Below are 15,547 nucleotides of genomic sequence, written 5' to 3'. Positions count from 1 at the left end.
GCGACGTAATTAAATATCATTTGGTTCCTCTATATAAACAATAAATTGATGCGCTAGGCTTTACTTGTCTATTTTCTTCCTCCTTCTGATAGGTGGGTAGACTTGGGAGCTCCATTTTGAAGGTGGGGCAGGGGGTCAATTCCTTCCCTTGTACTTTGCTAGCCTTATCACTGTCTTAGAGTCATATCTTGCAAAACCTTTATCACTAGGATATGTTAATTTTAACTAATAACACTAATCACTGAGCAATTTGTCTTATAGGGATTGAGTGGAGCTTAGATAGTGATGCATCAAATGCTGCCGTTTTAGTTGCAAGCGAAGCACATGCAATAACTTTAGCAATTGAGGGCCTACTAGGAGTTGTTTTCACTGTGGCTACTTTAACAGATGAGGCGGTTGACATGGGTGAGGTAATTAGTTGAGTTGATGTCCTTCTCTTTGGCGTTTTTTATATATCTGAAAGGCAATTAGTCATATGACATACTTGCTACTTCATATTTTGTCTTGGAGTGACCAGCTTGACTCTCCAAGATGTGAGTCTGATCCACCAGCGAAATTGACCGGAAGAACTGCACTTCTTTGTGTATCGATGGTTGACTCAATGTGGTTGACCATTCTTGATGCTTTATCGTTCATCTTAGCAAAGTATGTATATTTTTCATATCTATGAATGAACCCTTAAAAAATGCTGTATGTACTTACTTTCATCTGTGATGTACATTGAAGGTCTCAGGGGGAGGCTATTATTTTGGAAATACTAAAAGGCTATCAAGCATTTACTCAGGTAATTTTGGTCAAATTAGATCTCCACATACTGTATTTGTTCCTGCAATATTGGCCTTCAGTTGAATTGTGTGCATCGATTGAGATCAAGGGAATTTGGTGTTATGTTCATGGAAAATTACTTGGCAAACAGATGTATTTAGAGGACACTGAATCCATTATAGATATCCCAGGTTTTTGTTAGGATTCAGATTTAGTTTTCTTACTTTTTTGACAAGCTGTAAATATGGTTTTCAGTGCAACCCATGCACTGGTTCAATGAATATACACAAATGTTACCTTCTCAAAAAAAATGAAATTCGTGATGATGAATGGAACTTCTTGTTGCTCAGGCCTGTGGAATACTTCATGCCGTAGAGCCTTTGAATTCTTTCCTTGCATCCCTTTGCAAATTCACAATTGGCATACCTGTTGAAGTAGAGAAGAGGAGGTAAATTTCAATGCAAATTTTCCTGTTTTGGCCATGACTTTCTTTACTTGTTACAGAATGAATTTTACTGAATCAAAATATATTTTTCTATTAAAAAATTACATTTTATAAATACAATTTTTATTTATGAATATATTATAAACTAGTAAAATTACCCGCGCTTCACGAGGGAATTTAATATCACGGAGAATATAAAATAATATTTAAACCTATCAGTCACTAAAACTAAAATACTATATTATCTTACATAAAAGATTAATAATGTAAAGGAAAATAAAAATTATTACATCTTATCATTTATCCTTAATAACATAATTATAAATTAATGATTGTAAAAATACATACCATGATCTATAACATAAGCAATGTTGTCACTGAGCCACTCAACATGAGTAAAGTACACAAATATTTAATTGTGAAGAAGAAGAGGTTTAGAATTTTCGTTGTCTTAAAATGAGAGGAAATCTCTCTATTTATAGACAACAAATGGTAGTGTGAACAAATATTTATTGTGTCTTATCAGAAAGGTTACAACTATTTGGAAAAGTTGCAACCCTTCAGAAAGATCACAACCTTTCATAAAAGTCACAACTTTTCATAAAAGTCGCAACTCTTCATTAAAGTCGCAACTTTTCATAAAAATCACAACTCTTCATTAAAGTCGCAACTTTTCATAAAAGTCACAACTTTTCATGCCGGAATCTGCCCACAGTGGCCTGAAAATTCTGATTTTACCGGGAACTTGCCGGAAACTGCCCTACAGTGGTCTGCTTTCGCCGGAAACTGCCTGAAAATCACCGGAACCCTAATTCCGGTGATCGGATCTGGAGAAAACTGACTGGGTTCTGGTCAGAAATACTGGACGACCCCCAACAAAAGAAAACTGCTCGAAAACAGATGACCGGAGCAGCACTCGCGCCAACGCGTGACCAGATCTTACCAGAAAACTTCCACCTTCTAACGGCGCGTGAGGGGTTGTTTTCCGGTGGATCTAATTGGGGTTCGGTCTCCTGAGCTTCCCGAGCCTCGTGATGGTGTTGTCTTTCACACAACACCTTCAGAACAAAAGATGACACAAATCAGTCCCAACCATCGTCGCCGGAATTTGACACGGTGAATGCTCTGATACCATGTGAGAAATATATGGGAAAAATATTATTGAATTGTGTATCTAAATAGTTACATTGAGACCCTATTTATAGACACTACATTGGAATCCTTTTCCAACTAGGATTCCTATTCTTATTCCTATTCCTATTCCTATTCTAAGTAGGAAATACTTATTTCTATTCTAACACTATTCAATAATATCCTAACCTATTCAATAGCATATCTGATAATGATTCTTATATCAATTTAAGTCCTACAAAATCATATCTAATCACACTTAGATATTTACAAATCAACAATCATCAAAACCAAATATGGGGATCGGGACAATTAGGTAAGTAAAGAAGTTACTACTCCTTATGTTGTAAGTCTTTGGATATCCATTCGGCTCTTGTGGCCTTCTCTAAAAAGTAAATCTACTAACAAGGTCCACAATGGCAACATGACTCTCTCTTGAGCAGACAAGTGGATGGGTCCTGACAGCTTACACGTCTTATTTCCTGATATCTTTGTTTTGGCTCAACACCAGCACAAGACAGTTACTGAAATGTGGACACAACAAGGATGGATTTGGTCCTCGGAAGACATTTAAGTGACTGAGAAATTTCAAAAGTGAATGAACTGTACAAGTATTTGGAGAATTTTCATGGACTGCAAAGCGGAGGAGATTGCCTATGGTGCAATGGGCATAGAAAAGACATATATGAGGTGAAGGAGGGATACAAGATGACAAACCGAAAAGATGCTCAGATTAGTTAGTGGCCTTGGGAGAACGTATGGAAAGTCAAATTGCCACATAAAATGACATGCTTCACTTGACTCTGAGGCTGTTTTAACTCTTGATAATTTACAAAGGGGGGAATTCCAGTATGCGGTAGGTGTTCCTTTGTGGAAGGGATGCTGAGACAGTTAGCTCTTTCTACACTGAAAAGTCACAGATCAACTATGGCAGATTTTTTTTCAATCTCAGAGGCATTTCATGAACAATGCCAAGTAAGATTGATGACACTCTTGTCAGTTGGGAGGAAGCTGGATTTGGTGCTAGGAACAGAGACAGATGGAGGATAATTTCTACTCGCATTTGGTGGACTATATGGAGAAAAAGAAATGACAGATGTTTTGGAATTAGGAGTAGCCATGTACAGGAGATTAAACTTAAATGTATTTTGCTGTTCCGCTTTTGGTGTACAAAAGTTTACTCTAGTGAGACTGAGTTAATTCTAGATGTGTTAGGGTCTTTCTAGATAGTAGGCTCAGTTTTGGACGTCTTTGTACCTTCCTCTTTTGTAAAAATGGTTTGTCCAGTACTACCTTAAGTACTGATTTTAATACACAAATGTCACTAGTTCCAAAAAAAAAAAAACAGTTGGTGTGTAAGTTTGTACAATTGTCGTGTTCCTCATAATATAAAATTAAAGAACTGCTGCTGGATAGAAAGCTGATATTGAAGCACTGTCCTGTCGCTGTAATATTTTTCATATTCTCCTACCTTAATCTGGATGTAAGTTATCCTTGCTATCTGAGGTAGATATTTTCTTTCTAATTAAATCAGAAAATAAAGAATTTTCTTTTATTTTCAGAAGGCCTAGTGTTCGAGGCTGAAAGCATTTATTATGTGCCATCCATTGACCCCCTCGGTAGATTGTGTGGGTAGCCGAGCTACTTTAAGATAATGATGGACTATCCTCTCCCTGTCCTATGTTTTTAGAGAAACAGTTGATGTAGTGATTTATTGGAACCTACACTTATGGAGTTTCACTTTGTAGCCCAAAGACTTCAGCTGCTCAATTAAGTACACAAGTTCGTACAAAAGTGGTTACTTATTTTATATTTTTAGTTGGCTAATCTACACATCAAGCTGGATGTAATTAGGATGATGTTCGATCATATGTTTTACTTTTCTTTGAAAAAGTTATGTGCAATTTGTTGGATTAACATGCTCATTAACAATCTACAGTGTGGTACAATCTCCTGGATCTAAGCGGTCAGAAGCATTGCTTGAGCCAAGGGAAACTGTTGTTCTTACTCCTAAGAATGTGCAGGTTTTTGTTGTTTGTCGTATTTGTAGTATCTATTGCAAAATTCCTCTCACATTTTACTTTGCAGGGCCAATTTTATTTCATGATATATGGTTTTTGAGCAACTTATAATGTTATTACTAATGCTTCTGTATCCCAGGCACTAAGAACACTATTCAACATATCTCATAGGCTGCATAATGTTTTAGGTCCTTCATGGAGCTTGGTGAGTTAGTCCACTATCTGCATCTACCGAAAGGTTAGAACTATAGCTCCTAATATTTGCTTTCTCTAAATATGTATAGGTACTGGAGACACTGGCTTCTCTTGACCGAGCTATTCATTCTCCACATGCAACTACACAGGTAACGTTGGGTGTCATCCAAAGAAAGGGCAAGTTGCACTTCAATCATAGTTTTGGGAAAACTGTAATATTAAATTGACCTTCTTCAGCAACGATAGGCTAGTGGCCTTAAAAAGTTACATTAGGGTTAATCAATGAAAATCTCATTGAACATTGCAGTTTCTGATGTCTACTTAATTTCCTTTTGGGCTTTGTACCCTTTTGCTTTTCATTGGCTATCTAAGGGTTAATAGTATTAAGGAATAAAACATGGAAAGAGATTAATAGAATGCTAGTCAAGTAAGAAGGAGAAAAAGGGAAGATTTCGGTAGTTTTATGGTTTTCTGTCTTCTTTTTTTTTTTGAAATTTGCAGTGTTATCAAAAGCAAAAAGTGCAAAAAGGCTCTAAAGATCTGTTGGAGCTTTAAGCGCAAAACACAAATAAAGCATGGGCTTTAATGAAAATAGGTGCAGAGGGAGAAAAAGAAACAAATACATTAGTCTAAGACTAATAATTTATAAACATGAGTGACAAATATATGAACAAAGAAATTGAAAAATAGTTATTGTGAGAAATATTGGAGAAGAATATTATTGAATTGTTGTTTTAATTATTACATAGAGAATCCTATTTGTAGACACTACAATACAATTCCTTACCAAATAGGAGACTATAATCTATTCCTATTCTGTGTAGGATTGTGTGTTCCTATTCTATTCTAACACTCCCCCTCAAGCTGGTGCATACAAATTATATGTACCTAGCTTGTTACAAATGTAATTAATACGAGGACCGGTGAGGGACTTGGTGAAGATATCTGCAAGTTGATCATTTGACTTCACAAATTTAGTAACAATATCTCCTTAGAGTATTTTTCTCTAACAAAGTGACAATCAATCTCAATGTGCTTAGTCCTCTCATGAAACACTGGATTTGATGCGATATGAAGGGCTGCTTGATTATCACACACAAGTTCCATATGACCGGTTTCTCCAAACTTCAGTTCTCCAAGCAACTGTTTGATCCAAACTAGCTCACAAGTTGCTACAACAATTGCTCGATATTCTGCTTTTGCACTAGATCGAGCAACCACACTTTGTTTCTACTCTTCCATGACACCAAATTACCTCCTACTAAAACAGTCCGGATGTGGAACGTCTATCATAGGGTGATCCTGCCCAATCAGCGTCTGTAAATCTGGTGATATGCTCATGGCCTTGATCCTCGATGAGTAGTCCTTTACCAGGAGCTGACTTTATATATCGCAGAATACGAACAACTGCATCCCAATGACTATCACAAGGAGAAGTCATAAACTGACTTACGACACTCACATGAAAAGAGATGTCCGGTCTAGTCACCGTGAGATAATTCTTTGTGCCTAAGTTTGCAATTCTTTGTGCCCTTTTCTTAAAGAGGAGCCGACCCGTTCCAATCAGCATAATTAGCCGACCCAGACCCTTTCCAATTCCAATTTTGAGAAGTACTCACTCAGTTGACAATGTTAACATCAAGCACACGAGGTAAATAGATCCAACACGGTGTGGTACCTTTCCACTATAACGGCGAAGCAACATCAAAATTCACGATGTCAATCTCGTACAACCCAGTAGTGCTATCTCAACGCTTCGCTCGTCCAGAAACAACTCCATTTAGTATCAAACACTACAACACTGTAACTACTGCACATTTAACAAAATGATGATCGATTTAAAGATGTAAACAAGCTAATGCACCTTACAAGAAACTTGGACCACGTTATTGAGGCAACAAAAAAATTTAAAAAAGGACATATTGCATTGTCTTTGTTACTTGAAGATTAGTTAGTCTCATGAGCGCAAAACTTATTAGAGATCTAAAGAGAGAAGAGTAGAATTAGAAATGGAGTAAAATTCGAAAAGAAAAAAAAATTGTATACTTATACCAATTCGACCTGCAAGTAATAGAGTGAAGAAGAAGGACAAGAGAATAAGGTCAAAGAGAGAAGCAGAGAATGAGCAGCACTAAAACAGAGAAAAGAAACCCTAGAAACATTGAAACCGACAAAATCACAGAAAATTCAAACAGTATTATTTCTTACAGTAGAGAGATGGAAGTGAGAATATTTGGGAAGTTTCCTCTTTCCGGGGAAACGTAAGGAGTAGGAGAGCAGCGTTCTGAGGTGTGGGTTTATATAGAGGGCACGAAATGAGGTGAAAGATCTGGTAGAATAGGAATTCAAAAATTTATCCAAGGACGAGAATATACTCATTCACAACAAATTCAGAGTGATTTGAGGAGCGAAGCGTTAAGATAGCACTACTCGGTTGTACGAGATTGACATTGTGAATTTTGATGTTGCTTCGCCGTTATAGTGGAAAGGTACCACACCGTGTTGGATCTATTTACCTCATGTGCTTGATGTTAACGTAGTGCTTCTCAAAATTGGAATTGGAAAGGGTCTGGGTCGGCTAATTATGTTGATTGGAACGGGTCGGCTCCTCTTTAAGAAAAGGGCACAAAGAATTGCAAACTTAGCCACTCGAAGGGCAGCAGTAATTCACTGTTTCATTCTTGTTTGAATAGATGGAGAACAAATCAGGATAAGAGTCCATCTAACCAAAATCCTCCAGAACAGTTTTCTTACATATTCACCCTGTTACAAAGAAAAGGAAGAAGAACTTCAAGGTGTAAACAGTAGGAAATCGCAGCTATAAATTGCTATAGAAATCTGAAAGTGAAGAAGGTTGAAGTTTACGACCACATAATAAGCAAAATATCTCACACCAAACTATGTACATATGTGGCTCACTAACCACCACTCATTTTAAATCAAAAGACTTATCTACTGCAAAAAATCTACAATCTAGGAGTTACTAGAGAAATCTTAATTTCCTAACACTCCTTAAGATTTTTCATTGAAACTCCTTGCAACATCCTTTGAAACTCAAACTTCTTAGTGGAAAGAGCCTTGGTCAAAATATCAGCTTGCTGATCTTCACTGATGCAATGCACTAGCTTAACTTCACCATTCTTCTCAGCATCTCGTAAAGCATGAAACCTTATGTTGATATGCTTTGTTCTTCCATGCTGGACCGGATTTTCAGCCATAAGAATGGCTGATTTATTGTCCACATAGATCATTGTTGGTTCTTTTGGCAACAGATTCAATTCCAACAAGATTTTTCTTAACCAAATTGCTTGATTTGTAGCAGATGCAGCAGCCACATACTCGGCTTCCGCTGAAGATTGAGCTACAATATCTTGCTTTTTTGTGCTCCAAGAAAAAATGCATGAACCAAATGAAAAACAGTAACCTGATGTGCTTTTGTAATCATCTAAACATCCACCCCAATCACTATTGAAATAGCCAAAAAGAGCTCCGTTTTCCACACTTCTATACCAGATTCCATAATCAATCGTCCCTCTAATATACCTCAACACCCTTTTACCAGCTCCAAAATGCTTACTGCTGGGACTTTGCATATATTGAGATAACAAACTCGCAACAAACATTATGTCTGGCCTAGAAGCTGTTAGATACAATATGCTTCCAATAAGACTTCTATAAACTTTTGGATCAACCTCTCTTCGCCATCATCCTTCATTAATTTTCATTCACAACAAGTGTAGTTGCAATAGCTTTGCACTTTTCAAGTTTGAACCTTTTTAAGAGATTCAAGGCATACCTCTTTTGGGACAAGAAAATTCCTTCACAAGATTGAGATATCTCCATTCCCAGGAAGCACTCATTTCTCCTAGATCAGACATCTCGAAAACTTCTAGCGTTTCACTTCTTGAACTGCAAGAGGATTTTCACCTGTGATCATTAAATCATCGACATAAACTGATATCATAATAAACATCCCATCATCTTGCCTTTTGAAGTACAAGGTAGGCTCATTAGCCTACTATACCAAGCTCTTGGAGCTTGTTTAAGGCCATAGAGAGCCCATTTAAGCTTGTACACCCTGTCTTCTTCACCTACAACTGTAAAACCTTCAGGTTGTTCAACATAAATGTCTTCCTCAAGCAATCCGTTGAGAAATGCAGATTTGATATCCAAATGGAAGATTTTCCACTTGTATTGTGCTGCAAAAGCGACTAAAGATCTTATTGTCTCATGCCGCGCAACAGGAGCAAAAGTTTCTCCAAAGTCCACTCCAGATTGTTGGGAATAACCTTTAATTACAAGTCTAGCTTTTGCAGATTTGGAGTTTGTGAGAAATATAAGAAAAGAATATTATTGAATTGTTGTGTTGTTTCTACATTATTACATTGAGATCTATTTATAGACACTAGAATACAATCCTTTTTTTGATGACATATTTGTAGAATACTATTTACTATTCATATTCATATTTGTATTCCTATTCTAAATAGAATTGTATAAACTTATTCCTATTCTAATAGGATTGTGTAAACCTATTCCTATTCTAATAGGATTGTATAAACCTATTCTTATTTTAACACTCTCCCTCAAGCTAGTGCATACAATTCATGTACCTAGCTTGTTACGTATGTAATTAATACGAGGACCAATGAGGGGCTTGGTGAAATATTTGCAAGTTGATCAGTTGACTTCACAAAATTGACTGTCAATCTCAATGTGCTTGTCTTCTCATTAAATACTGGATTTGATGCATAATGTCAGTCAATTTCAATGTGCTTGATCTTTTCATGAAATACTGAATCTGATGCGTAATACCGATAAAACGCAGAGTGATAAAATCACAGTGTTGAGCTTCCCAAGCCAAACTTGCAAAGACTGTTTCAGACCATAGAGTGACTCACATAATCATAATCAACATGCAAGGCTACTAAACTCCCCCTGAGCAACAAACTCAAAATTAGGTGGTTGCTCCATATAGACTTCTTCACAGTGCAACGGTCGTTGTAAGTGCTCAAAATCTAGTATAAAGTATATGGATTGTGTTGGAAGCAATAGATGAGTCGATATTAAACAAGAAAGTCACTGAAAAACTGGCCGGAGTAATAGATTTGATGGCTAAAAGTGGTCACAATCTAAGAAATAAAATTATATGGGTAGGGTCGGAGTGATGTCACTACCCAACTAGAAAATAGAAATTATATAGGATAGTTCGAATTGATGGAACGACCCCATTGAAAAAGAGAAATAATATGGGTAGGGTCGGAATGATGACACAACCCTGCTGAAAAAGAAAAATTATACGGGTAGGGTTAGAATGATGGCACAACCCTACACAAATTAGATTTGAGGAGTCACCAAAAAGACGAATGGAACTATGCTAATCAAATCTGAGGAATCACTGAAAAGACACATGATGCTATGCAACTCAAATATGAGAAAATAGTTCGGAAAAAATCCACGGTACTACACAAATTAAATATGAAAAGTAGTCCGGAGAGATGCACGGTGCTACGCAAATCAGATATGCAAAAAAAGGTAGTCATCGGAAGGATGGCACGGTGCTACACAAATTATATATGAAAAAGTAGTCACAGAAATGATGGCATAGTGCTACACAAATTAAATATGAAAAAGTAGTCACCGAATGATGGCACGGCGCTACACAAATTAAATATGAAAAAGTAGTCACCGGAATGATGGGTGCTACACAAATTAGATATAAGAAAGTAGTCACCAGAAAGATACACGGTGACCCAACTTTTGCTAACATAATCATTGGCCAGACGGGCAGCATATATGGGTGCCACCCGCCGGCAGCGGAAGCTCTTTGATTTTCTACCAAGATCGTAGAGGCTCTGATACCATGTGAGAAATATAGGAAAAGAATATTATTGAATTGTTGTGTTGTTTCTACATTATTACATTGAAATCCTATTTATAGACACTAGAATACAATCTTTTACCAAGTAGAATACTATTTACTATTCCTATTCCTATTCTAAATAGAATTGTATAAACCTATTCCTATTTTAATAGGATTGTGTAAACCTATTCCTATTCTAATAGGATTGTATAAACCTATTCCTATTCTAACGGAGTTGCAACTGAAGTACTCCCACCTTGGTTCTGCACAACAGTATCTCGATCCCAATCATAGTGGCTAGACGTCCACTACAAGATCTCTAGTCTCTACTGACAAACACCTTCTTGCTACTAACATTGTACACTTTGTATCCTTTTGCAACTGTACTATAGTCCAATAGAACACAACGTTCTGCCTCGCTATCTAATTTGCCTCTTTTAGCATTAGGAACATGGGCATAGCATACCGAGCTAAATACCTATAAGTGTCTTGCAGACGGCTTGATACCCATCCATGCTTCAAATGGTGTCATGTCTTGGACTGCTCTAGTTGGTAATCTATTTGCAAATAGACAGCGGTATTGACTGCTTCAGCCCAAAAGTATTTAGGCATCTTATTTTCTACCAACATGCATCTTGCCATCTCCATCACTGTTTTGTTCTTCCTCTAAGAAAGAAACCCCATTCTGTTCTTGAGTGTAGCTAATAGTGAATTGTTGTTGGAGACCCAAATCTTTACAGTACTTGTTAAACTGATACAAAGTATATTCAGTTCTATTATCTGATCTGATATACTTCAACTGGAAGCCACTCTCCCTTTCTACCATAGCCTTGAATTCTTTAAAAACAGAAAACACTTGGTATTTGCTACTAAGAAAGTAGACCCATTTCATTCGAGTTAGATCATCCACAAAGAGAATAAAATACTTATTTTCACTCAAAGAAACCGTCCTCATTGTTCCACATAAATATGGATGAACCAACTCTAGCTTTTCCTTGGTCCTCTAAAGACTTCCTTTAGGAAAGGATGGCCTTTGCGTTTTACCAAATTGACATGACTCACAAACATCTTTGCACATGTCAATTTTGGGTACTTCAAGCACCATACCCTTTGATTGCATATACACCAGTAAGCTAAGATTATAATGACCGAACCTTTTGTGCCAAAGTCAAGTATCACTCAATTCAACATTGAAATAGCAAGTATCAACAAAATAACATGAAATTGGAAATGAATTCTCAATCATGCTAATTTTAGCTACTTCACATCCTTTAGGATCATAAATGACACATTGTTTGTCCGTAAAATTAAGAGAACAATTTTTATGAAGCAACTAAGCAACACTTAAACAAGTTTTGAGTCAAATTTGGCACATAAAGAACATCATTAATTATTTTCATACCTTCGTCAGTAGGAAATTTTATTGACCCTCTACCGTGAGCTTCAACCAATGCACCATTTCCAAGCTTCACTTTAGTTCTATCAGATCTGTCCAATGTAATGAACAGATTTTCATCAATTGCCATGTGCCTTGTGCACACGCTATCAACATACCGTTTACATTGATTAACATGTGATGTGTGTGAGGCAATGAAAACCTCCTCCTGAAAACTCATCCTCTGATTTTCCAACTCGGTGATCATCTACGAAATTCACTCGATGGGAAGACTGACCACTTTGATTTTGCTTTTGCCTACAATACTTATCAATGTGCCCATAGTTCTTACAATATCTACATTGAATTGGAGACCTCTTTGACTTCTACCAACAATTCTTACAATATCTACATTATTTTATTTCAGATTCCTAATATCAGAAAATTTAGCATTGAAATTCCTAATAAACCTAGAAAACATAAATGGTAAATAAACAATATGTTTGGGTTATACAATGAAAATTAATGAAAAAATTATAAATTCTTAAAAATGATCATAATGAATTGAAAGGACTCCTTGATTAACTCAATTTCATTATTCACGAACATATTTAGTTCTAAACCTTTCTTCATATAATTAGAATTCATGAAATTTTTCATTATTTTTAGATACCTTAATAAAAAAAACCTTTTACCAAATATTTAGGAGTTGGCCAATTATTTTAGGATTTATATTATAGTCCATATTTAATATCATTAAAATAATGGTATTATAATTTAAGGAAAATGGTGAAAAGACGATTTTATCTAAAGCGAAGTCTCTTAATGAAAGACGAAAAGTTCAAACAACATTTCCAAGGGTCTTCATGCTTTTAATATAGTATAGATTATTATGAGCAAACAATTCCAAGTAAGAAGGGAATGAATTCTTGAAATAACATAGTAGCTAATAAGCATATTGTATGAGCAAATTTACAACTTGAGCCTGTAGAAATTTTTAGGCTCTCCGTATCATTCAGGCTTAATCTGTATTTGTCACCACCAAAGGTTGAAAAATCTATTGATTTATCCACTCTTAAATACCATGATGCAGGAGGTCTCTACAGCTGTGCCTAAGCTCACCAGAGATTCTTCTGGCCAATATAGTGATTTTCATATTCTTTCTTCCCTAAATTCTCAGGTGCTTGAGCTCCCCTTTTTCTTCTCATTTTTCACCGTTAACTTATTATTTATGTGTATATAAAGATAAAACTTCACTTCTTTATGAAGCTGTTTGAGAGCTCAGCTCTGATGCATCTATCTGCGGTCAAGTCACTGCTTTCTGCTCTACGTCAGTTGTCACATCAGTGTATGTCTGCAGCTGTGAGTGGCTTTGGACCAACGTCAAGTCAAAAAAGTGGAAGCATCAGTTTCTCAGTAGAAAGAATGTTATCAATCCTTGTCAATAATGTGCACAGTATGTCCTGAGAACTATTTTCCCTGTTTGTTGTTTCCTTTTCTGTTGTTACATATTGAGGTGGAAATAACTATGAAAATGCACTTTATGGTTTGAGTCGCTACTATCTGTTTCAATTTTGTGGAAGGTAACATCAAATATAATATCATACTTATTTAATACTCTAGTTATTCTTCTGAAATTGTAAAGTAAGAGGATGTATTGCAGCTAAAATGCTATAAGATCAGATATTTTAGCTATCTGGTAAGCTGTAAATGATTTTGACTTCCCTAGCACTATCTTGGTTGTTGAATATATGATTAAGTAAATGGAAGTGTGTCTTCTGTAATAGTTTAAGCTTTTGGATTATGTGGTCATTCAATTTTAAAGTGGTGATTACTTGAATGAAAGGATAACATATATCATTCAATAAGTACCTGCATAATTCCATGGAATATACAGCTGTTTCAAACTTCTGCTTCCAAGTTATTACAAGTATAACAAGAACCAAAATAAAGCTTACATGAGCTATGAGACACATCTCTCGAAGAGCCTACTTGGGAAATGTTCCGACTACACCCCTTTTAGCTTTCTAAACTATTTTCTTATTCACAATCATGATTGCCCGATTCACTTGAGTTGGCTTAATAGTTCAAGACTAGGATATATATTTCGAAGAAATATAAAGTAAAAAATGGGCTCAAGTCATAGATGGCCCCTTAAAATTGTCCACAGAATTCACTCAGAGACCTCAACCTAACCTTATACCTATTAGATACTCCCATCTTAAAAAATATGTACCTATTAAACACGTCATGCAGACGTGGCACAACTAGTGAAATTCATTTGTTGTTGAGTGCGTGAAACCAGTGTTATAACAACTTTTTTCCTTTTTCTTTTCAAACCATTCCTTTCTTCTCTTTTCTTATTTTTTTATAATCTTTTTCCCCTACTTCTTCTCTCAAGAAAACCACCTCTGCCATCACTCCACCACCACAAGTCCACCATTTCTTTCCGTCTTAACCTCAGTCCATCCACCAATTTTTCGATCCAGCAAACTCTACATGAGTTATTTCTTTGCAGAAAAATAAAAGTTTAAAAGAGAGAGAGAGAGAGAGAGTAGTTCCGGTGGTCCTCGTCACCGTCTTCCTCTTTCACTTTCTCTTCTCTGACTTTTCAATCCCCTTTTTGGTACTGAATTTTGAGACGAGAAAGGTATGCATGAAAATGAAGGACATGGACGGAATGATAAATCCATTGCAATATCAGGCCAAAAATCCCCAACTACTGATATAATTGGTATTGGTAGAAAACTATTGGTTGGCCATGTCAGTGAGGTGAGGGAGAAGGAAAGTTGGGTGTTTTTCTGTTTGATGACAATTTGGTTTGAATGGGGAAGAATAATAATATGGTTTTTGTCTGTGAAAAAAAGTTGGTTGGCCATGACCTTACACAGAGAAATCGCCGGCAGCAATGAGATGAGGGAAAAGGGAAGTGGGTGTGAAGAAGAAGGGATGGGTTGTGAACATTAGTTTTTCTCTTTTCATTTTTGGTGATTATTGTGGCTACATTATGATCGTATTCTATAAACAGGGGTGGAGCCATTATGGGATGAAGTTATTGGCCACTTTATTGAGGTAATCTAAGCCCAAGTTTCATAAAATATTATGGTTGTACTTATTATATATTTCCTAATATCTTCATGTTTTTGTAGCTTACCAATAGTTCAAATCAACATGTGAGAATTATTGCACTGAATGCGATGGATCAATCTATTTCTGCTGTTTTAGGATCTAATGAGTTCCAGGAACATGCATCATCCAAGCTCAAGTCTGCATTCAATGATGTGAGAATTAACCTTTCCATTGGGAGGACATGGATTTTTTCATGCAAGGTGGTAATATTCCTTACCTTTGACAAACTCTCTAGGTACAAACTGAGAATACAGAGTTGAGGTCACTGGAGTGTTCTGTCATATCTCCTCTGAAAGTGCTATTTTCATCAGCTGAAAACATAGATGTTCGTGCTGCATCTCTGAAAATTCTTCTTCATGTTTTAGAGGTAATGTGATCCAAGTTACTAATATACTTCATAATATTGATAGAGACATGCAGAAATATCTTCTTGTAATCCTCTCTCACTACTCTTTCTATCTTTCTGATGATGTCTATTCCCTCAGAGACATGGGGAAAAGCTCCATTATAGCTGGCCAAATATTCTTGAATTGTTGAGGTGCTCATCCAGTATTTCGAGTTGCTTAGATCTTTAGAGCCATATTTTTCCAGGTAAGAGAACTCTAAAATCTTGGAATGATGCT

General features: G+C 36.2%; 2 protein-coding genes across 8 annotated transcripts in view; both read left to right on the top strand.

Moving 5' to 3' along the window:
• LOC125809578 (uncharacterized) overlaps positions 1–15,547 on the top strand; it is a 56,027-nt gene that overhangs the window by 27,443 nt on the left and 13,037 nt on the right. For all 7 annotated transcript variants that reach the window (XM_049489168.1, XM_049489162.1, XM_049489166.1 and 4 more), the window contains 13 exons: positions 262–410; positions 518–645; positions 727–784; positions 1,116–1,213; positions 4,281–4,365; positions 4,502–4,567; positions 4,647–4,706; positions 12,889–12,975; positions 13,065–13,251; positions 14,824–14,867; positions 14,945–15,076; positions 15,160–15,291; positions 15,410–15,462. In XM_049489168.1, coding sequence (XP_049345125.1) covers positions 262–410; positions 518–645; positions 727–784; positions 1,116–1,213; positions 4,281–4,365; positions 4,502–4,567; positions 4,647–4,706; positions 12,889–12,975; positions 13,065–13,251; positions 14,824–14,867; positions 14,945–15,076; positions 15,160–15,291; positions 15,410–15,462 — 1,279 coding nt within the window. The remainder of the gene's footprint in view (positions 1–261; positions 411–517; positions 646–726; positions 785–1,115; positions 1,214–4,280; positions 4,366–4,501; positions 4,568–4,646; positions 4,707–12,888; positions 12,976–13,064; positions 13,252–14,823; positions 14,868–14,944; positions 15,077–15,159; positions 15,292–15,409; positions 15,463–15,547) is intronic.
• The window catches only part of LOC125809594 (BTB/POZ and TAZ domain-containing protein 1-like), an 85,794-nt gene continuing 85,504 nt past the window's right edge, over positions 15,258–15,547 (top strand). Inside the window, exon 1 of the mRNA XM_049489188.1 lies at positions 15,258–15,274. The gene's annotated coding sequence lies outside the window, so the exon portion shown is untranslated. The remainder of the gene's footprint in view (positions 15,275–15,547) is intronic.

Source organism: Solanum verrucosum, unplaced genomic scaffold (genome assembly GCF_900185275.1).
Source record: "Solanum verrucosum unplaced genomic scaffold, falcon-dt-bn FXZP01000121.1, whole genome shotgun sequence".
In the NCBI taxonomy this organism is placed as follows: Eukaryota; Viridiplantae; Streptophyta; class Magnoliopsida; order Solanales; family Solanaceae; genus Solanum; species Solanum verrucosum.
The sequence above is the reverse complement of the archived record's forward strand: the minus strand, read 5'-3'. Positions and strand labels throughout refer to the sequence as shown.